Raw genomic sequence first — 23,704 nt, 5'->3', positions numbered from 1 at the left:
CCACTCCTTCTTAATTTCTTTCCCCTACTACTCTCCTCACATCACACGCATCTTAGTTTCCAGCAACATGAATCACTGGCTGAAATGTTTGGCAATTCTCCATTAAAAGCATCAGTACTTCTAAGGGCAATGACTTAAAAAAAAAAAACCAAAAAACTGTGTTAAAAATAATAATAAAACTTTCTCATAAGCGTTTCAGTTGTGAAACTCCAGCTCTGCTTTGCAGGGGACAGTTATGAAAGGGCCCCTTGGCACTCACCTGGCCCATGGTAAACTCAGTACCACTGCCAGTTTGTTCCATGCACCTGTCCCAGGCCTGCTCACACAGAATGATGGGGTTTAGAAAAGACCTCTGAAGATCTAGTCTAACCTGCTACAGTAGGTTTACTTGGAGCAGACTGCACAGGATCACATTCAGGGTGGTTTTCAAAGTCTCCAGAGGAGACTTCACAACTTCTCTGAGCAGCCTGATCCAATGCTCTGGCACCCTCACAGGAAAGAAGTTTTTCCTTGTGTTTTTCCTCATGTGTTTGTACCCATTGCCCCATGTCCTAGCATTGGGCACTGAGAAGAGTCCAGCCTCATCCTCATGGCCTCCATCCTTTAGATATTTATATGCATTTTTAAGATTCTCTCAGTCTTCCCTTTTTCAGGCTAAACAGTCCCACGTCTCTCAGCCTTTCGTCTTCAGAGATACCCCGGTCCCCTCATCACCTTCTTGGCCCTCCGACAAATTCTCTCCAGTAGTTCCCTGTCCTATGAACTGAGGAGCCGCGAACTGGACACAGTATTTCAGGTGCGGCCTCATCAGGGCAGAGCAGTGGGGAGGCGAACTTCCCTCCACCTGCCGCAACCACACGGCCAACACACCTCCGTCAGGCCGCTCTCCACCCCCCTCCTAGCACAAGCCCCGGACACGCACCCTTTCACCCCGGCGCCCAGCTTTAAGCACAGTTCCCTCCACAACGGCTTTAACCGCTCTGCCGGCCCCCGCAGCGGGGCGGAGCCTGGCGGGGGGACTCCAGGGAGGGGACGCGCGCGGCGTTTTTCACTTCCCGTAACGAGACGCCACGCTGCAGGAATGGGGGAGGATGACTCCCGCCGTTCAAATTCGAATCCGTTATAGGCGACTAGGGACGACGGGAAGCGGCATGCAATGTCCCCAGGACACCATCCTCTCCTGCCGCTGCCCGCCTGCTGCGCCCTCCCGTCCCCCGCCCCCGGCCGTTGGCAGCGGCGCCGCCACGCCCCGCCGAGCGCCCCCTGCGGCCCGGCGGCCGTCGCGGTGGGGTGGTGCGGTGCGGGCCCTGCCGGACCGGGCTGGGGGCGTGTGGCGGCGGTAGTGGAAGGTGGTGGGGATGCAGCATGGGCGAGTCGCCGGGAGCCCTGTACCGCACCACCGGCTCTACCTTGCTACATCCGCTGAGTGGGCTGCTGGGCATCCCGCTGGACCAGGTGAGGCTGTGGACCGGGGCGCGGCGTGAGGCTTTTGCGCGTACCCTGAAGCCGGGGTCTCCCGTTGCGGGGGAAGGAGGAGCTCGTCCTGCAGAGACGAGTTGCCCTTTGTTGTCACGCCTTGCATCTGCCAAAGGTCCTCGGGGGCATTACGGTCCCCCGCGGAAAAGCTTGGGTTAGAAACGTGTTTGGGCGAGGAACAAGGCGGGTCGGGTCCGGCTTGAGTCGTGTAGCCTGGTCGGGTTGTCTGTTTTGCTGTGACAGCGACAGCCCTTCGTTTTTCCCGGCAGTACCTGGCGCCTTTCGTGCTCCTGCAAGAAGTCGTTGCGGCTGCGGGATGCTCTCAGCCACGGTGTTGAGCTGACTGCAGCGAAGTTTGCAACACTTAACACGGTTCAGGTGCTTGCCCGCCTCTGCTGAACTGTCTGGGACCGGGAGGTGTGTGGGAGGGCGGGTGCGATCAGTCCCCTAAGAAATAGTTACGTGCAGGCACTGATGTGGCTCCGGATCTGAGCAAGGAAGCACAGAAGTCTTGCTCAGCCTGGCAAAAGCGCCTGGTGGAGTTGCACAGTGCGTGGATGGGAGACGTGAAACGCACAGGCATGGGCGAGCAATTTTGCATGAAATGTTTAACAGTGTAATACATATATTTGGCTGTGGTTTGTTTAATAGGCTTCTAGTTAAGCTTCCTCTACCACCCCCCACACCTTTTATTGTCTTTTAAGCCCTGCGTGCACCTGCTGCCTTGCTGCATTCTTTCACCAAGGAGGAAGTTAGGTCTGGGAAGTTCATGCTGACCAGAAAAGCTGTTCCACCAAACTGCTAAGTTGAGCTGTGCCCCGAGAAACCAGGGCAGCAGAAGCGTGATGGTAAAAGTCAACAGAAGATTGGAATTTATTTGCTTTCTTCTGTTTGCAGAGTGGTTGGTGCTATGTGTCATTTTTTACAACTGTTTGGTTTTAAAGCTGAGTAAGAAGTATATCATTATGTACTTTTAAATGTTAAACCCCTATGCCAGCTTTTCCTTTTTAAACAAAAACCAGGTTTTGATGCAAAAAATCTGTTGCTCAACACTGAAACAGCCAAACAATAAAGGTTTAAAATTATTTACAAGTTAATGCTTTCATTTAGGAGAAGGCACATGAATAGTGATAGCTTCTTTTTTGAGGTGTTCCATGCCGTGATTGATGTTCCCATATTCACAAAAGGAACCAGGAGTAGCAAACGTTTACTGTTCCAGCTTGTTTTGAGTGCCATGGTGTGCGTACACTGCTAGGCTGACACTAGGTCACTGAACAATGGTGACTTGACATGCTGCAGGATTTTTTTCTAAGCTTTTCAAAAACTTATCCTTCCATTCAGCCAAGGTGATACAGAGTTGATATTGCCCATGAAGGAAATTCTCCCCATGCTTCTCTAAGCCTGAGGATGCTTCCCTGCATTTGGGCCCTGGTCTTATGGGTGCTGATGGTGGGCACTTGTATGTCTTGTATTGAGCATCTTGACCCCATACCAGTAAGCAGGAGGTACATGCTCTGGGGTTAGCAGTGTGGCTGGACTGTGCCAGTGTTCCTGCAGGCATAAGTGCTGTCCCTGTGAATGACCCCACAGTCTCCATCAGCACAGAGTAGTGGTGGGTTGGGAGGAACCCTCCTAGGTGGCCTTTGTCATGAAACTGCAGCACAACTGTGCAGAAATGCAAGTTTCTTCACCTGAAGATCCCTTTCCTCCCTCTGCCCAGATCCTGTGTTAATTGTCCCTGTGAGATTATCCTGTCAATTATTTAAAAAAGTCTCCCCCACACCTCATGCCTCACTGTAATGTGCTGGACCATGCTAAGCATTGAGGATATCTGGTGCCCTGAAGTAGGAAATACCCAGATTGCTCTGTGGAACTGTTGTACCACCACTGTCCTCTCACATGGCATGAGTTTTTACTCTGACTTGCAGTGCCAGTGCCCCTGGAAACAAAATACAAACACTTGCAACACTTTCTCAGAGATCCATTGCCAGGTGAGTCAGTTGCCTTCCTCATTGGAACGAGAGAGGGATTTTGTTGAGGGGGGAAAGAGAAAAGGTCACTTGCTCCTCTGTACAGAACAGAGCTCTGCATATAAAAGAGTGCTTTGCTAATGATCCTGTGTGTAGCAAGGGCTGGTTTTATACGAGTCCCTTACTGCAATGCTAATATGCTTTCTGTGCCTTCCACTCTGTGGCCAGCCTGAATCAGGGGAGGTAATCTCTGGTTTGTGTATCAGTGTCATCGTGCTTGGTCTATTGAATGGTGACAGCCTAAATCTTCCTCCTGTCTGTGTAGCTAGGGGCTCCCCATGCCTGGCCCTGAGACTTCAAAAATGCAGAGAAGTGGCTAGAGTGTGAGAGGCAAAGGCACGCAGGTGGAGCATAGACTCCCTGGGTCACTGCAGTACATGAAAAGCCACGTGCATCTGCTGCTGCGTTAAGTGCACAGAGAACCTGTGCCTTCTCTTACGGAGATGTTTTTTCCTGAAGTCTGCTCTATGAGAGAGATTTTGGCCTACAAGAAGGAGCCAAAAGAAAGTTGAGCTATAAGTCTGAAAAATGAGAGTCACAATTGTTTCCCTTTCATAGCAGGGGCAGAAAGCTGTCGTAATGGTAGGTGGGAAATGTTCTGCTGTCTAATCATAGAATTTGCAAGGGTTGGAAGGGACCACAAGGATCATCTGGTTCCAACCCCCCTGCCATGGGCAGGGACACCTCACACTAGATCAGGCTGGCCAGAGCCTCATCCAGCCTGGCCTTAAAGACCTCCAGGGATGGGGACCCAACCACCTCCCTGGACAACCCATTCCAGGCTCTCACCACTCTCATGGGGAAGAACTTCTTCCTCACATCCAGCCTGAATCTCCCCACTTCCAGCTTTGTTCCATTCCCCCTAGTCCTGTCACTACCTGGTATCCTAAAAAGTCCCTCCCCAGCCCCCTTCAGATACTGGAAGGCCACAATAAGGTCACCTTGGAGCCTTCTCTTCTGCAGACTGAACAGCCCCAACTCTTTCAGTCTGTCCTCACAGGAGAGGTGCTCCACCATCCTGGTGGCCCTTCTCTGGACACCTTCCAGCATGTCCATATCCCTCTTGTAATAGGGGCTCCAGAACTGGACACAGACCTCCAGGTGGGGTCTCCCCAGAGCTGAGTAGAGGGGGAGAATCACCTCCCTTGACCTGCTGGCCACACTTCTCTTGATGCAGCCCAGGATCTGGTTGGCTTTCTGGGCTGCAAGTGCACACTGACAGCTCATGTTGAGCTTCTCATCCACCAGCAGCCCCAAGTCCCTCTCCTCAGGGCTGCTTTCTAGCCAGTCACTGCCCAGCCTGTATTTGTGCTTGGGATTGCCTCGACCCAGGTGCAGGACCCTGCACTTGGAGCAGCTATTGTCTCACAAGCTATGGGCAGCAGGGCTGAATATGAAAACGTCATTTTTTTCACATTGGTTGTTTTCTTAATTTTTAAAAAAAATTGTAACTTAGATTTAAAAACAGTGCAGAATTACAGAAGGTGCAGCTCCTAGCAGTGCTGTCTACCTGTCAGGTTGTTTGTGTTTTATGAGTGTATGGCATGAGAATGCAGTGATCTTGTCTGCTTTAGATGCTAAAATAATCCTGGTCCCTCTGTGTGCGTTTGCCTCTCTCTTTAACGGATGATTTATCTTTGAATTTAGCATTGAAATATTTTAATTTTTAAGAAGTGCTATATTCAGTAACAAGATTAATGAGCTTGAAAGAGGATGAAAAGACTCACTGTTCAATTCATCCCCATATCCCAGGGAAGCAGACTTTGAAGTTTAGCTGACTTGTGTTCTAAAAATATCTGGCTAGGTCAATGACATACCTCCAGCAGCATTTGGAAAAGAGTTTTGGGGTGGGTTTTTTTTTCTTCCTCACATATGCCCCAAATCACTGATTCTAGAACATCATCCCCCCAGTATGCTTATACAGTAAATTTTTGCAGAGTGTGTACTTTTTTGTCAGATGTGTCCTAAATCAGCAATTTGGGGATGTTGTTCTCTACCATAAATCAGCAAGATATAGGAAGTTAAACATTTTAACAGTGTAACTTCTGTAAACAAAGTGTATGTGTGTATAAATACAGTGAAGAAATACACTATTTAAAGATGTATTAAAAGTAAGTTTAGTGTCATAGTTCCTTCCTAATCTGTAGATACCTGTAGAAGCTTCAATCGTGATTGAAAGATTTGAGACTTAAGGTTCAGAAGTTTCATTTCTCAAGGTTATTTTGCAGTACCCTTGATATTCCAGGTTGCCTATTGCCCAAATGCAAATGTTCAAGTATTGTACAACAAACCTTACATTTTAACAGGCCTCACCTTAACCTGTGTCAGACAGTACCAAGTTGTTGACTTTCAGGGAAGAACTTTCTGTGTTCAAGGCCTTGTCCTTTCCAAAAGAAGAAGAAGAAAAAAAGGGGGGAAAAAAAGGAAAAAAGGCATGAGCATCTTCTGATGTTTCTGTCTGAGGGCTTTTAACTTAAATGTTTGCATTGATGAGGCCAGCTGCTTTTCCCCAAAGGGTTAAAAATGTGCTTTTAAACTTCATTTTGAATGCTTTGGCTGCTGGTTGTACACCATATTTTTAATTTAATCTTTTCATTGAAGCTGGCCTGCATATTTATATTTTGGCAGCAGTTTAAATTATACAGTAACTCTGGGGGGGGACTGTGAGACACATGCCTCTGAGTCTTAGAAAAGTTGAAGTATTAGGGATGTGTTCCCACCATTCCTTAAGTTTGAAGAGCTCTCTGGCCATAGCATGACAAGGAATTGGTTTAGAAAGGAGAAAGAAGAAAAAAGCATATGTATATTTTTGTCCATTTATGAAAATCAACTTGAATGCTGATTTCAAACTCAGGGATTGATTTGTCAAATTTCACATTTTCCAGCTCTTTTGCTGCTTGTCTTCAGTGTTACTTCTATGCTTTCTGTTTTAGCTAGTTAACAGATGTGTTGGTCCCAGGCCTCATTATGTGACATTTCTGATCCAAATTAAAATTTAGCTTTCTAGGAACTCAACAGACTTAGGCTGGGAACTTTGAGGTTTCTTTAATGATTGTTGATAGAGGCATTAGAAGATGTAATGCTGAGGAGATAAAAAAAAAGTCATTTGTTATGACATGAGATAAATGAAGATGGAAGTTCATTGAAGATGTAAGTGAAATGTTTCTTTTAAAAAAAGCTCCTCTAAGGCAACAGCACCAACTGTCCATGTTTGGTATAAACTATGCTGTGTTTTAATTTCCTAATGCCAGTCATTTTGTGATTGAAAATTCTGTTTTCATTATGAATTGCCACAGTACTTGCCAGATTTAATGCCTCCCTGCCTGACATCCTCAACTGCAAAAGGATAAGGCTGTGTAATTTTTAGCTATTTGAGAAACAGTAAGTAAAAATGAAATTTGAAATTAACATCTTAAAACACATTTATAGATAGATATTACTTAGGTTGCCAAAACCAACTTTAATTTTGGTATTTTCTGACTTTTGAGTACCCAGATTTTGTAAAACTGCTGTCCTTAAAAAAAAAAATATGCCATGAAGGATATAGCACTTGGTTTAAAGAACAGAGGTGTAGTCTGTCTGACCCTGTATTGGGTCCCCAGTTAAACAAGTGTCTGCTAGCAGAGCAGTTCATAGTGCTCATGGGCTGCATAGGTTTTCTGTGCACTTTGAGCAAATCTGCTCATGCAGGGCCCAAGATTCCTTCATTTCCAAAGATTAAGGCTGTCTCCAAAGACAGCCTTTCTTTCTTTCCAGATCAGCTATTACTAACAATTTCAATAATATATATTTTCCCTCTGCCTTGGAAAGGCGTGCTGCCTTTTCCAACGTGTTCTCAGTCAGTTTGGCACTGCAATCTTGAACCACATGCCTGATGTCTTGATGCTATGGGTGTAAATATTTCCACATCCTTCATGCCTTGTAAACAAAGTCTGTCCTATTAAGTTTTTCACTTGGCAAGGGACAAAAGTGCAACTGGAATCAGCCGCTTGCAATTTTCCCCCTTTTAAAGCACTTTCCTTCTCATTTGTGTTAAACAAGAGCTGGAAAAATAAACGCTGAAGTGCTGCATAAAGTTTCTTTAAGCCTTGTCTGCACATTAATCACACCACTCTGAGTTAGTGGTGCTCTGCAGCTATTTTGAGACAAAGTAAAGTAGTGGTGAAGATTCTTGGGCTCCAGCCTAGGGGGTCTCGGCACTGAGCACAGAGCTGGCTCTGTGCTTTCAGGGGAGGCCTTGATGCTTAGGATTTACTGCACGCTGACCAGCCTGGCATTGTATTTAATGCCCTGGCTGCTCCTTGGCTCCTGTTACAGTTTGTGAGAATGGGCAGTGCTCAAGGTAGACTTGCCAAACTGCAAATGGTGCTGATAATCCCTGGGCAGGCGAGGCTGCAGCGCTGGTCTTGGCATCAGCACAAAGGTGCAGCTAACCTTTTGTGCTCATCTAAAACCAAGTTAAAAGTCTAATGTTAATGGGCCATTTTTGGAGTGAAAATATCCCTCCTTATGTGACCTAGTGGTTACAGACAACTTTGAGGGTACTAAACCCCTCATCTCCTGGATGCTTGTGTAGTGTAGTAAAGATGCTTAAGGAGAGCTTCCAGACACTCAAGCTTGCTCTTCCTGCATACATCCTGATACATAAATTTCTATAGTTGTTTATTAGTACTGAGTGTTTATGCTAACATGTAGTTAGGATCAGGAGTATGCTTTGGGAATGACTCTCTTGACTGTCCCCACTTAGTACACTTTGTGCATGAAGTGGCCCCAGAGTATCTATGCAAGGCTGCTTTCTGAGAACGTGAAGCTGAAGGATGCATGTCCTGAGCTTGCAGTGCTTTAGCCTGCAGCACCAGAGTTCGGCTCCCCTGAAGTGGTACCATCTAGAAAATGAGTCACGTGAATGCTGCATCCTCATCTTTGGCTCTTTTGCTCTTCAGACCTGCTTCTGCTGCATCACAGCACTCGCTGAGATAGGCATAGTGGAAATCTCTGACCTTTTGATGGTTTCTGGTCAGGCTTGTTTGGTCGCTTCTGACAATGTGGAATCCAGTCCGTTCTGCACGGGGCTTGGCTGGGTCAGCCTGTCCTGCCTCTGCTGGTGGGGAGAACATCACATGGCCAAGGGGAAACCCTCTGGGTGGTCCTTCCACAGAGCATGGTAGGATTTGATCATTCTCCTTCTTACAATCTTGATTGGAAATCTTTGTGTTCACCATGCCCTTTTTCCTTGGTTTAGTGTATTTTAAACAGCTTTTACGAAATGGCAGGTGAGCACCAAAGCAAAAGCAGAAGCACAAGCAATCCTTTCTGACATAAATGGTTGTTTAGAACTTATTTTGGGAGACTGCTTACAGTATGTTGCATCCTTACTGGAGTTGGGTGGGAAATAATTTTAAACTGTGTTTTGGGCTTCCCCCATGAGAAGAAAAATTCAGGCTCAGGAAAAGTCTCAATGTGAGAAAAAAAAACCCTTATAAATACATTTTTGAATCAAGTAAGTTGAAATATTTACAAATTCACAGAGTTTGTTCTCAGTCATTCCTCTGTTTCAGTAAAATATCCAAATAAAAAATAATTTTAAAACCAAAATTCAAGGTATTAACAGCTTCACCAGCCTGAAATTATTTTTTTTTCTAACAGGAAATGGTAGTAGTCTGAAAACTGTTTAGTTAGTCAGTGAGTCTATGGCATGACTGCTGCTGTGCTGTCTTATACAAAGCAAAAACTGAATGATAGAACAAGCCTTCATTCTTGATTTCCCTCTTTCTGAATTCTTTGTCCAGGTGAAATTTGAGAACTCTGATCATTTCTCTGGTATTCCTGGGTGACTGAGTGGCTGGATAATGGGAATTTTGCCTACATGCTTATGTGACACTGCAGTGCAGCAGGGGCAGTGCTGTCTGAAAGCATGTGAGCTACCTACTTTGATGGTTTATGCAAAGGGCAGATAGAACTGAGGGTGTGCTCCAGCCTGGTAAATCCCAGACAAAAACCTGGCAATCCTATGGAATAGCAACTTTAAAAAAATATTGATCAGTGTCAATTATATTCTGTGGTCTTCAAGTTCAGTGAGTGCACTACTCTGGGGATGTCTGGGAGGGAAAAAGGAGGCAAGAAAATACTCCTTTTGATCAGTGCTTTTGGATGGCCTGCAGAATACTAAAAAATAAGTTTCAGGCCAAGAAAGAAACTTAAGCTGCTGGCTATCACAGAATCATTCAGGTTGGAAGAGACCCTCAGGATCACCAAGTCCAACTGAGAACCCTACTCTACAAGGTTCACCCCTAAATCATATCCCCAGGCACCACATCCAAATGATCCTTAAACACATCCAGGGTGAGCATTTGCTTCTCAACTACAGGCGTCTGGTCTTGTGACAAAAAGCTGTAATTGGACTTGAGCAATTTCTTGGTTTGTGGTTTCTTGTTGGAGTGCAATTTGGCACTGGCATGCCGATAGGACAGGAATGGGGAAGGCAAAATGACAAGGCAAAAAAAAATCAAACATTTGAGGACCCTCTAGCCTCAACAGTTCTCAAATGACTTCCATGCTTGCTTTCATGTTCATCTAACAGTTTGTTTTTTTTTAAAGGACTTGTTTCTTTAAAGGACTGCTGAGTAAAAAAGATTTAATTATTAACTCCTACACCTAGTTTAAATGACTGTAAACTGGAGAAAGTAGGGATTTTTCTTGTAATCAGTGCAAGGGAGTGTTAAAGAGTAGTACAGTATTGACTATCTCATGTGAGCACACAGGGGGCAGGTTCAAATCACTGACTCCTGTGGTTCACACTAAGTGTTTATACCAGCAAATTCCAGCTGATAGATCAAGGATTTATCTCTTTGAAAGAGTGTTTTAGAGTTACTTTGTTTGCTCACAAGTAGGGTTTAAGTTGTGTTGTATTTATACTTCTTATGCAGTGGCATTGTTCAGGATGCTTTGCCTGCTATGCTGTTTTGAAGGTGAAAATCAGCATGTAGAAAAATGGTTTGGATAGGCAGTGACTGGGAAGTTAAAGGACTTCCTTTTTGAATGAAATCCAGGTTTTGATGGATGGCAGCATTACACATCCACACTGATTTGTAGGCACTGTTAGCACCCACAGCTGTTTATGCCTTTGTGGGTATGTTTGTGTTCATGCTAATTCTCTTGAAGCAAAAAACTGTGGTCTGTAGTTGCCACAGCAACAATAACACTGTACTCAGGTTTTGCCTAAGTATGTCGAAAGCGTAGGCATATTGCTGTGGTACATTGTGAAATATGATAGACTCTGGAGAGAGGAAATGTTTGTTTTTTTATTCAGAGAATGTAACTTTTAATTTTGTGTTACCTTTATTGCTGCTTGTCTGCCAGGGTGCTGGTTCCCAGTTGCAAATGTAATGCTGCAGAGAGGAAAATTATTTCAGAAGTTTAGAAGAAAAAAGTTTTTTAGAGATGCTAATAAGTAAATAAAATGAGGATTAGAACAAAGAATGGCCCAGGGAAGAGGGAACCAGGTAACATAATTATGTTTCTGTCTCATTGTAGTTGCTCCTGTCGTGTAGCTGTTCTTTGCTGTGAGACCAGAATGAAAATATCAACAAGATAAAAGAAAAAAAAATACAGGGTAGGCTTATTTTCTTAAACATGCAAAAGCAAACTGAAGGAACTGGGTTGTTTGCTTTAGAAGTGTGACTGTTCAGAGGGATCACTGTGAAAGTATACCCAGCAGCATAAATTAAATGGACCTAGGACGACTTCTCTTTTGTCTCCCAGTGTTTCTCCACATGAAGAGAAAAAAGATTATGTTGGAAGGTTGCAGATTCAATAATGATTAAAATGGAGGTCTTCCTTCAGTCCAGAACTGGGCTGTGAAACCCCTTTCAGCAGCAGGCTGCTAAGGCCAGGAATTTGGCCAGTGCTAGCGTGAAAAACGTATCTAGGATAAGATGCATAACAGCTTAAAAGGGAAAACTTTTGGAAGTACATATTTTTTTGCTGGCCCATTTCAGGGCCAGTTCTCTCTGTGGGTACTGGTTTCTGTCAGCTCTGCCTCTGATGTTGCTGATACTTTTGGGATCCTGGGTCACTGCTGGCAGTCCCAAGTGCATCTGCTCCCATTATGGGTGAGTGGGTCAGCTATAGCTGAATCATCATCTTCTCCCAGGGTTTGACTTGACCCTGCATTTATTGCTTTATGTGATGATACAGCAGGAAGCACATGATGGCTGTAAAGAAGATCAGCCAATGCCCTAGAGAGGTCCCTTCTCTTAGCATCCACTTTCAAGGAGCTCAAGCTGCACCTGTCCTTCTATTAGTTTATATAGCAAGTAACTGGCCTCATATGCTTTGCAATGTATTTCCCTCTTGGTTATTGGCTTACTTGTCCTGGTTTTTAGCTGTTGGAGGGTTTATTTTTTTTGTCTGAATGCTGAGCATTTCCTCTAATTCAGTTCATGCTACTTATCTTTAATGCTGTATTTGAGGGTTTTGTGATCTGCACATGTGTCGGTGTGAGCTGAAATTCCCCCCCCCCCCTCAAAAATAACCAGGCTATCTCAGTCTGGAAGCAAATGAAAAGCTGTATTTACAAGCAAAGTCTAAAATCTACAATGAAATGCAATGAATATGTACAAATATACAAAATTCACAACATTCACAAATATATACAATCAACAGAAAAAGCACAACCGATCTCCCTTTGCTTCCCCCCAAGGGGACCTTCCCAAAGGGGCCTCTCTCTTTCCCAGGAGCTTCCCCCCCAGACCCCCCTGGACAGAGAAGCAGAGTTAGTTAAGCAGAAAGTTGTTAACTTAGCTGCCAAGGTCAGTACGTGTTATCTTCAGCCAGAAGAGAAGAAGAAACAGCAGCCAGACAGCCCAGCAACTGCCCCCACTGCCGAACGCAGAATGTGCAGAGTGCCTACTTTGTTTTGGGTAATAGTTCTTAAACATTTCTATCTATCCAATGGAAGTGTTTAGAACAATCGTTATTTTGCTTTCTTACACCCAATAGTACTTATTTACATTCTTTCACTTTCTCTGTTCTGAACTTTGCAAGGAAAAATTAAAAAGACAGTTTCAAACCATCACAGCACATTCTATTTGAAGAGACTACACCAGCAGGTGTAGTCTGCCATTATCCTTTGACAGGGTTCTGATATCCTGATCAGTAGTCTGTTATCTAACTGTTTATCAGTTGTACATTTTATGTGCACCATTACCTCAGTTGCCAAACTATCTTAGGCTTCCTGGGGTTTGGCCCCTTTTTTTTTTTTTTTTTCCCACTTTGTTACTTCAGTTTTTAAGCATGGTGGCTAATAAAGGCAAAGTTCCAGATCAGTTTAGAAGACTTCTAAATGGTAGGTGTGCTTCTATTCCCTCTGTTTAGGATTGGGTCTTTGCAATTGCTTGGACTATTTCTGCCTGTGAGATTATGGTGTAATTTATTTGCTGTCAGGTAGAACTACTGACTTTTGCCCTTCAGAGGCTTTGAGCAGTCACTAGGGACCCAGGTTGCTGGTAATCTTGTTCACAGAATTACAGAATCAACCAGGTTGGAAAAGACCTCAGAGATTGTCAAGTCCAACCTATTACCTAACACCTCCTGACAACTAAACCATGGCTTCAAGTGCCACATCCAATCTGGTTTTGAACACCTCCAGGGACAGTGACTCCAACACCTCCCTGGGCAGCCCATTCCACTGGCCAATTTCTCTTTCTGTGAAGAGCTTTCCAAGTTAGCTAGAATGCTACCGATTCTGTACTTTAGACAGGGGACTACTTGAGAGAGTGCAGCGGAGAGTTAGAAGAATGGTTAAGGGACTGGAGAATCCCTCTCACAAAGACAGACTGACAGACGTGGGGCTGTTTAAGTCAGGGGAAGAGAAGATTGACAGGGGACCTTATCAGTGTCTACAAATATCTGAAGGGTGGCTGTCAGGAGATTGAGTGATACCCAATGATAGGAAAAAGGGCAAGGGACATAAACTCAGTCACATAAAATTCCATCTCAGCATGAGAAAAAACTTTACTGTGACCTGAACAGGCTACCCAGAGAGGTTGTAGGGTCTCCTTCTCTAGAGATCTTCAAAAGGTGCATTCATGTGTGAGTTGGCCTAAATGGTCCTTCTTTGCAGGGAGGTTGGACTTGATCTCTGGAGTTTCCTTCCAACCCCCAGCATTCTAGGATTCTGTCCTCTTTTCAAGCTGAAAGTGTTTCCTTGTTTTGTTTAGTACAACAATTTACCTCTTTTAATAGGATTCATTTACATGTTTGCAGCTAAGAAAAATTGTCTACTTTTGCAAAGATCTGCTTGGGTGTGACTTTCTTTATTCACTACAGAGGGAAAGCATACAAAAAATTAAAAAGATAACGGTAGGAAAAAGTCCATGTGCATTTTGAGGTATCTCAAGTTTGATAAAAATCAAACCTGAAATGCTGCTTCTGAGATAGCCAGATGCTAGTGGTATAAAACCTCATGACAGGAGGAGGGATGGAAAAAATTTTGCAAGCCAGCTGTGCAGATCACACAATGTCCTAGTTCTTCTAAAGCATTTTTTTTCTGGCTTTATGTGTAAAGGGCTTGTTTGAAAGGGAAGTTACAATTATTTATGCAACTTAAAGGACTGTTGAATTTCTTTTCCCTGGTTGTGTTCGAGTTCATAGGGTATTTTGAGAAGGGCTCACTCTCAGTTTCTGGAATTTTGTTGCTGTACTTTTTTTCATGGACAATAAATTGCCTATCATTGCATAGTAGGAGTATCACTGGAATAATCCTAAAATGTAAGAGCATAATTTTTTTTCTTTGTTTTATTGTTTTTTTCCCATGCTGTTAGAGGGGGGAAAATCAGGCTTATTCCTGTTTCTAATGATTGCTGTTCTTTGTAAAGGACAGCAAGTTAAGTTTCTGCTATTGCTGACTCAAAAGCATGGCAGGAATATGGCTGGGGAAAAATATAATACTGTAGTTAAGTAATACAAACGTGGGTGGATTTTTTTTTTTCCCCCTCCTGATATGAGAGTTATCTTTGGAAAATATCAGTGTTAGAACCCAAAGTTCTGCAAGTAGATGTATGGAACTCTAGTAGGGGATATATAAAGAAGGCAGCATGCTTTTAATGAGGCAAGGAAATAAATCTTTTTTCCTCAAAATACAGTACAGTGCAAATGAAATTTATAGCAAAATCCAAGTATCTTTCTTTACTGTTTACTTTACATTTCTTTATGCTTGTTCACCAGCTGACACTTGATCATGCTGTGTGTTTTTCTGTTAGTTTTTGATTTGGTTGCTAAGTTTGAAAATCAGGAAATCATGATGGAGTTTTTTTGTTTGTTTTTTTTTTGAGGGGGTAGCCCCTGGAATTCATTCAGAACATGACTTTTTGGAAAGGTAGTAACGATTTCCAGATATTGTAGTTTAGAGATGGTAGAGATGTTTGACTTGTGCCAAGTTCTGAGTACTTATCATCTCCAAGTTGTTTTCAATAGTATCTGAGGTTGAGTGCCTAAAATTAGATGTACTCCAAAGTTCAGCTTCCAGAGATATTTGCTGTAAATGTAAAGTGCTTGTAATACAGGCATAACTGAACAGCTGGGGCTATATTCTTGTCTTCTTACATGGTTCCAGATCCAAAATAAATGAGCATGAAGTGAACATGCTGCAAATTCTGAGCATAAATAAGAAAGGAAAAACCAGCCACAACAGGATATTGTCACTGTACATGTTTTATTGGTGGCTTCTCTTCCTGCCACAGTTCTGAAGGGATTAAAAATATGTCTGCAGCCCACATGAATGACAGTTAGATAAACATATCTTAAATTAAACAGCATAGAGCAATAATTTTACTTTAAAACTTGGAACAATGGGGAAGAGCAGTACTTTATGACTGTGAAATCTCATACTTCTGAAAGGGAGTATATGAAATTGGCAGTTACAGAGGCTTGCTAGTTCTGCAGTCACTGTTATAGCAAAGGAATGAAACCAACATAATTGTACTTGAACTGGAAAAAAACCAAACCAAACCAACCTGTACACAAATTTTTGGAAATAAGCTAAAAATTGAAGGGAAAAAAGCTGTCTAGAAAATGTGCTTGCCAGCAGAATCTGGACCATGGTGTTTCGAAATGGGGGACCCTGCAAGCATCTGCAGAATATAAAGTTTTCATTGTTTATAGGACCATTACTAACTGTTATGTTTGCAAAGATAATTGCCAAAATACAAGCTGAAAATGTGATTTCTCCAGTCAAGTGTCTCTGACTGATGTTTACTACTAAAGAGATGCTTCTGTTGTATATTCCCTCCCCTTGTGTCACACTTCTTTTTTATCTCTTGTGGAAAAACTCAGTTGTGCATCTGCACAAGTTGAACTCAGGAAAAACGATCTACATACACCAAAAACCCCACCAAAAATATCTGTGCGGATTCACAGCAGATTTTCCCCGGCCTTTACATAATTGTTGTGTGTCCTCTTCTGCCTGTGTGGGGGTTCCATGTTGAAAGGCATCTGGGAATATTTTTCTGTACCTCTTTCAGCAAATTCTGTAGCTCTACACTGTTGGAAAGTGCCCTGAGATCTGTGCCCCATATTTGGCTAAACACAGATCTTCACCTCTCCCTGCAGGAGGATGGTTTTTAAGCTCACCCTAAAGCTTTTTCTTTGTCATTTGCAAGAATTTTTCTTCCATTCTTCTGCAAGTGGTGTTACTGGGTGCTTTGGAGATGCACAACTGCTTAGACAGGAAGAACTGAGCTTTTCAGGACCTGCTTTCAGAAGCTGCAAGTGTGTTTGACTACACCCATCATGTAGGGGCATAGTTACCTTAGAACGCTGGCAGTAGATATGCTAGTAGTTTTTTTCCCCATAAGTGCTTACTGATTGGCACTTTTTTTTTCCCCCCTTCAGCTCTATTTTAGGCACTTGAAGTGGGCTTAATTTACTGCAGAATACCAGCTTCTGGAATGTGATACCATTTCATGGTGCTTTTAACTGCTAGACCAAGAAGTGGAGCACCAGGAACTGTGGGTCCTTTTTGAAAATTTAATTTCTTGCAACTAAATGGAAATCCAGTATCAGTCTAGATATTTCTTTTTGCCTCTGCTAAAGCTAATATGTATAAATGGCCATGGTTCATCTTTGTAAGTCTGCAGTGTACACTTCTAAATCTAAATTTACTCATCTAGATTACTCTTCCATAGAAGTACCTGGCTTAGATTTGTGTTTTAGGGTTAGATGAATTAAATCTAGAATTACTTCCCCCCCCCTCCCCATCCCCCCCCTTGACTACAAAAGAAATTTAGATGGAGTAACTCAGTTATTGACTTCATTTTTAGGACAGGTAAATTCTACTCCTTCCTCTGGCAAAGCCCTCACATAATTTTTTAAGCATGCCCTAATGTACTAGTTTTTACAGTGCCTTTTTTTTTAAGTTGCTATGAGCATGACTGAACATTTAAATACAACATGGTCTAGATTTTCAGTGCTTAGGAACCTAATAAATCCTTATATACTGTTCTGATGTCTGAAAGATTTAGTCTTTTATCAAGCTACTTAATTCCAGGGATAATGTGCCTGAATTTAACACAGTACTGACAGTTTCTACAGTGGAGAGAAAAAAAAGCCCAATGTTGTTTTGGTTTAGAATAACTTGTGAAGTTGGCACTTTCCCCCCTTTTACTGATGTTTGTTTCTTTCTGTTGTGTGCACTTAGTGGGATATCCCTGGCATAATGTGAACAAAACTGCTCTGTTTGTATTGATGTGTATTTTTAAAGACCACTGACACATTTTTCTATAGGAAAGGAGCTGAAAATAGAATTGCACAGACATTGCAAGGGCAATAGTGGGGCAAGTTATTTTAGATGTGTCACTTCCCATTCTAGTAAAGGATTGCACTTTTAAGCCCACTGTTTTATTTTTAAATTGGCCTGAAAGCTAAGCATGTTTCTGACTTGAGGCTTTAGGAATATTGCTGTAAGGATCCTGCCATTTCTATATTCATGCAGCTGCCGTGGGTATTTGAGGAATATAAATTACATAGAAGCTGCAGAAGGATGTGCCAGCAGAGTGGTCAGGTGTACTCCTGTCTACATTGTCTTCTTTCTTTGTGTTTTGAATACAACAGCTATGTACTTATGTCAGTTACAGAGGCAAAGTGAAAAGGTGCTTGCTCTGATGTGTTCTGAGTTGTTAAAAACTCAACCTTTAACTCTGGGGGTGGGGAGAAAAAGCCTATCTGTGATGCTACTCTTGACAGTGCTACTTTGAAATTAGCGAAGAATAACCTAAGTAGACACTGGGATGAAATCATTGAAGCAGTTTGTTCTTGCAGCTGATCAACTTGAGTGGGATCATGCCCGATGAAACCTTCCTCGATCCTACTTCTGTTTTGTTGTGGATCCGCTGTCCATGATGGATGAGGTGATGGTGTCAGAGCAGAGGGTAGGAAGTGCTCTTAAGAGGTTGTGTGAAAATAATTGGGGTTTGGGAGCATTCATCATGGAAATGACAAGTTGAAAGTAATATCTGTTATCCAAGAATTTGTTTCGGAGAAAAAAACGGGTAATTTATGTATTTATGTAATTGTGAAAACTAAGGATCCAAGCTCCACTTAGTTACCTGAGCCCTAGAGGTGGCAAAAAAAGGGAGTAGCAGTGCTGGGGTGTCCCTATCATGGAAAGTTCCCAGAGCTCTAGGGGCATTCAGAGGAGGCTTTGCAGGACTCTGGTTTGAGACTCGGGTCTCTGGTTTGTTATAGTTTAGTCTCTGGGAGCTGCTTTCCTTGTTTCTGTTCAGTTTCACTTCAGCATCTGTCTCCTAACTTTGCATATGTTTAGATAAGGTCTTCTGAGTGGACCCTGTGAGAAGAGCTGGAATGATGGAGTGATGTGATGATAAGGTCAGTCTGTTCCTTCTGTATTAGAATAAATTTTGTGCATAAGCAAGGAGAGTAGACAGTACAAGATGTCATCTTAGGAGAAATACAAGGTCCCAGTGACTTTCTCTGGGGGCCTTTGGAAAAGCAAGGCATGTAGTCCTGGTGTTGTGTTTGTTTTTTTTTTTTTTTTTTTTTTCCTGTCAGAATTCCTATTTGGATAATGACATTGCACTCCTTTTTTCCTTTCCTGCTGTACTCAGACATGCTGGCTGCAGTTCTGCTTTTAGACAAGTGTGTTACCCCATGCAATACTATACCTGCACAGATTAAATTATTATTTTTGAAGTACTCTTTTTGGGTTAATGGTACCATATGTAGTGTGCTGCCTCACTGGAGTGATCTGAAGAAATGAGGCAGCTCTCTAACAACCTAAAGGCATTCTCATTATTAAAAAAAACCCACGTGGATGGCTAAAGGTTCCAGCTTCTTTGGTTTGACTGCTGCTTCTGTTACAGGTAGGAATTAGTGCTAGCTATTTCAGGTACAAGGGAGTTTTGTCGTGCCATATTTTGGCATCACTCCATGAGAGAACAGTAATTACCAAGTTACAGGTAGTGGCAGAACATCACTCCACATAAATGATCACTACTGAAACATCTGTTCAGCATACAGTCATTACAGTTTAATGTAAGAGCTGCTGACAGCAAGCTAAAGCTGTGTTTGGATCAGGTCCACACCTTAAATTTATCAAAGGTGAATGTATGGGTGTGTGTTTTAGCATTATGATGTAGATTTGGCTTCTCAAGCTTACTTTTGACTTAAATGTTTTGCTTTTAAAGTTTCTTCTGACTAAGGGTTTAGTCTGTTCTGTAATGATGTTTGTGTGTCCTGCTAGTGATTATTCTGCTATTGGCTTCATAGAGGTAATCCAGAAAGAACATCTGTTTCAAGTTTATACACTGAAATCATGGAAGGACATTTGACCCTGTAAGTAGGGAAACAGCAGAATTTACCCAGGAAAACAGCACAACAGGCCAAAATACTGTCAGTTTGGCATACTCTACCAACTTCATATTCTGTATGCAGCAGCAGCAAAAAAGCCATGGCCATTAGAACTGAGTGCTGCTTCTGAAGAGGACAATAATCTTAAATTAGTCATGCTTAGAATGCCTCTTTCTCTCCCATGAGAGAAATTCTATTTTCAAACCTTTACTTCTGCCCCCTCAAAACCTTCCACAGGCCTCCTGCAACACAAAGTCAGGGAAATGAGTTGTTTCAATATAATATTAAAGATGTGACTTCTCAGCTGTTGTCTCAGTGTTGCCCCAATGTAAATGAATTTGTCTCCTCTCTGATCCGTGCTGTTTGCAATTCACAGTGCCTGGGTGCAGACAAAATGCAGCGCCTTGCAAGTGAGAGTCAATTCCGTTTTCTTCACAAATGCCTCTTTGTGTTCTCGGTGCACCGAGTTCTGTGCAAAGTAATACTACTGGGCAATCAGGATCTGCACAGATGATGTTACAGAAATACTTTCCCTTTTTAGAGGCCTAAGTAGAATTTCTAGCAGTGGAAAACTTGATGTGGTCTCTGTGATATCACCCTCGTTTTGAGGGTGTTTGTCACCTTGCTGCTTAGAGTCAAGTGATTTCTGTAGAGAATATTTGTCCTTACAGTTCACAAAAATAGTCTGGAAGATCAAAATATTTTGAAACATTTCAGAAAGTATCAGATGGCTTTGAGATTATCTAATTAAAGAATATTCCATCTCTCATTCTTACCACACCCATTTAAAATACCACAATTTGGATGTTACGAAATGCTATCATAACAGCAGGCCTATTTTTCAACATCAAAGTAGAGATGTCTTCAGTGAAGTGAACTTGAACAAGTTTGTCTACCAGGTGTTTTTGGTTATATGTGAAAAATACAGAGAAAACAAGTTATTGCACTTCTGTAGTTTTTTGTAAGAAAGACCAGCCCCTTCTTTTTGAAGATGGGGCTGGTCTCTGGTTAAGTGAAATGCTTTATTATGGCATCCCTTTTCCAGAATACTATCAAAGCACTGTTAGACTTCACAGATAGTGGTTTGACTTGAGAAGGAGTTGCTGTTGCTGTCAGTAGTTTCTGTTAACATGGTTCTTTATGCTTTTCCAAGTACTGAAAACTGCTGTTTGGTGATCTGTGGTGATTGTCATGGGTGGAGTGGAATCTGCTGTTGTTACTCACACCATACTGCAGTCATGCCAGCTTCAAAAATGAAAGCGCTAACTGGAGCAAAGTGTTATGGAGCTTGAAGTTCAGATTGCAACATGAGAGGCTTCCTGTACAGGTTGCTGCTTTTGAGTTCCATGTCTTGGGTGTTGGCTGCTTTCTGCAGGCATGGCGGTGAGATGGGTGGGAGTCAGGTAGCTCACTGGTTTTGGTTTTCTGTTTTATGCTGGGGTTTTTTCCTGTATTTCACTGTGCCTCTTCTGCAGATAGGATAAGCTAAGGTAATTGTGCATTGTGTTATCAGATTAATTAGATTATTAGCTAAGGTAATTATGCATTGTGATTATGGTATGTTATATTAAACTCTTACCTCTTTATCTCAACCCTGAGTTCTGTGTGTTACTTTTCCCCTCACTTTTGTGTTGGGTGAGAGGACAGGTTAGCCATTGCAGTGTCTTAGAGGATAGAGGAGAAATTGTGATATACCAGATAAAAGCCTTACAGAAGCCTCCTAAACTAATGCTCTGTAGCTCATTGGTAGAGAGCAACAAATACAGAGAATCTTGATCATAGGCTGAAACCTCATCTTTATACTGAACCACCATGGGAGACCTCTGTTCATACATGTTCCTTTGTTCAGCTGATGAAATGCAGTTTTCAAGCCGTATTCTTTATTTATTCTCTTTATTTCAGGCACAAGGCCTGAAATAAAAGTCGAGTTATCTTCTGTGAGATCTGTAATGTGAGGACAGTCTGTATCATCTACTGTACACTGAAGTGGGCATGGAACTGGATGCTAGCTGGTAGTATTCTGGCAACCAAGCCGTTCCATAACACACTTATCTGTGAACGTGTATGAATGTACAACGTGCCTGCTTTTTGTCCAAAAGCTGTGTCAGCACCTTGTCAGCCAACAAGTGATGAGCTAGTAATGTGATTTCTCATGGCAATTTTCATGGTGAACGAATGACAACATAAATTGGAACATTGCTTACAGAGGACTGTCCAGTTTGGGTAATGGACTTAACTGCTGCTGTTTGGAAAAAACTGTGTGGTCAATTTGTTATATCCTTGTAGATTTTTAAAAGGTTAGATCAGTTTTTCTGCTACTTTAAGGAGGAAAAAAACTAGTAAAGGAAAAGCCATGTACTTTTTGTGGTTAAAGAACAAAATGCAAGATTTTTCTACCAGTGTACTTAATTATGAGGAAATATTAAAACCACTGAAATAGCAGACTGTGTGCTTAATCTGAGGATCTCCTTCTAGAGTGTGATCTACTAACTGTCAAGTGTCTATTCACACTTCTTTAAATGGGGAGATTTGTAGACACAAGGCTTGGGGGGAACGAGGGGAATTGAAACTTCCTGAAGTAGGTCATTAGCAGCCTACTCTGAACTATGGTAAGTGCCGACCACAGCTATTTGTGACCATCTAGTGGAAAGGTATAAATCCAGCCCTTGTGTCTTCATCTCAAGAACATCTAGTGATCAGATGAGCTTTCTGTTTTGTCTGTATAAGATTTTTGTGGGGTTTTTTAGTCATTTTCCAGTGCACCAAACAATGCTTTTACCTGACTCCTTCTGTAAATGCACTATGGCTCCATGTTAGAACAATTTTATCAATTGCTACTTTTTTTGCTTAACCTCCATCATGGCAGCAGATTACTCCCACAACAAGAGGTGATAATTGTTCCCATTCTGTTATTGGTGATGGGTTCATGCCCTCCAAATGCTGAGATTTTGAGAAGTGTTTAATGCCAGGTATTTGTAACTTTTATTTTGATTTGGCAACTGCCTGTTGCCCTTTGAAGTGCCCACCTGGAGATGATTAGTGAGACATGGTAAAAGAGCAAAATGTTTAATGTTTTTCCTCTGAGAATGGTTAGGAAGTTTGAGATGACTTTTCCAAATGCCTGATGATGATAACTGAAAATCTCTGGATGGTGATTCCAGATGTGTAGGAGTTAATTTTTGCCTTTCTTAGAGTGCCAGTCCAGCATTTACTAAGTTGGTTTTACCTTACCTAAAAAAAGAGAAGGTGCAAAGTCTGGAGACACATGGGCCTCACCCTTTAAGTACAAGACCTTTGATTTGCCATGATAGTATAGGGGAATCTTAAAACCATAATGTTTGGTTAGTCTTCTGTCAGTTGATTGGTTTGACTCATTTGCAGTCTGAATATCACTTAGAGTTATTATTACTACAGAATTTGAATGGATAAAGGGAGGAACTGCAATCCGTTGGGGTTTTTTTTCTTATTGTTCCTACCTGATGTTTGCATACTCTGGATCCATCTGGCATCATGAATTTTGGAATATTAGGTATTAATGAATTCCTTAACCAGACAACAGTAACTATCAGCCCAGTTGGACTGGAGCTGTTCCAGATTTTCCCTCTCTCCAAAAGTGCAGATACCTTTTTCCTGCATTTGCAAGGCTGTCTTCAGCTGTCTGTGAGTCAGATCCAAGTCTTTCAGATGTTGGTGCAGGATACTGTGATGAGACTGCCTTTTTTTTTTCCAGTGTTTAATCATGGAAAATGAAAGGAAGATAATACCTTGTTTTGGCAACATACTGTGCTCTGATTGCTAATTTTATGTCATTTTACTTGCTGGAGCATAGAAAATGACTGTAAAGAGCAAAGGTGTTTCTTTTCTGCTGGGGGAGTTGAAACCAGATATGAAAAAAATTGATTACAACACTGAGTAAATATTATTAGCTAAAAATGTGGATTAAAAGACTTACAATGGTGGATCAGAATGTTTACTGTTTACAGAATGTTTTTAGCAACAGGGGAAATAACCTAAGAGGAATCATATGAACCCTTTCCTCTTTGGGAAGTGGAGGGGAGGAAAGTGTGACTTACTTCACTTGTAATACAGTGCAACATATCTTAAAATCTTAAGAGATCTGTTTGCTTAAGTGCCTTAAATATGTAGACTGAAGAATAACATTCATGTTAAATGGAATGCAGTAAAGTCACTGTCAGATGAACTGGCAGTCTGCATGTGAATGCTGCATGTGTTTGAAGTGTTACATGTAAATAACTAAACAGAAGTGGTAGTTACATGAAAAGATGTCATACCCCTCTGTTACTCTGGAGAACAGACTACATCTGGCCTTCTCA

General features: G+C 42.2%; 1 protein-coding gene across 1 annotated transcript in view; it reads left to right on the top strand.

Moving 5' to 3' along the window:
• The first annotated feature begins 1,365 nt into the window (after positions 1–1,365).
• The window catches only part of MBOAT1 (membrane bound O-acyltransferase domain containing 1), a 60,227-nt gene continuing 37,888 nt past the window's right edge, over positions 1,366–23,704 (top strand). The window contains exon 1 of the mRNA XM_054381969.1: positions 1,366–1,455. Within this exon, the coding sequence (XP_054237944.1) occupies positions 1,366–1,455 (90 nt within the window). The remainder of the gene's footprint in view (positions 1,456–23,704) is intronic.

This window comes from Indicator indicator, chromosome 6 (assembly GCF_027791375.1).
Source record: "Indicator indicator isolate 239-I01 chromosome 6, UM_Iind_1.1, whole genome shotgun sequence".
NCBI lineage: Eukaryota > Metazoa > Chordata > Aves > Piciformes > Indicatoridae > Indicator > Indicator indicator.
This window is presented reverse-complemented; position numbering and strand designations above follow the sequence as displayed.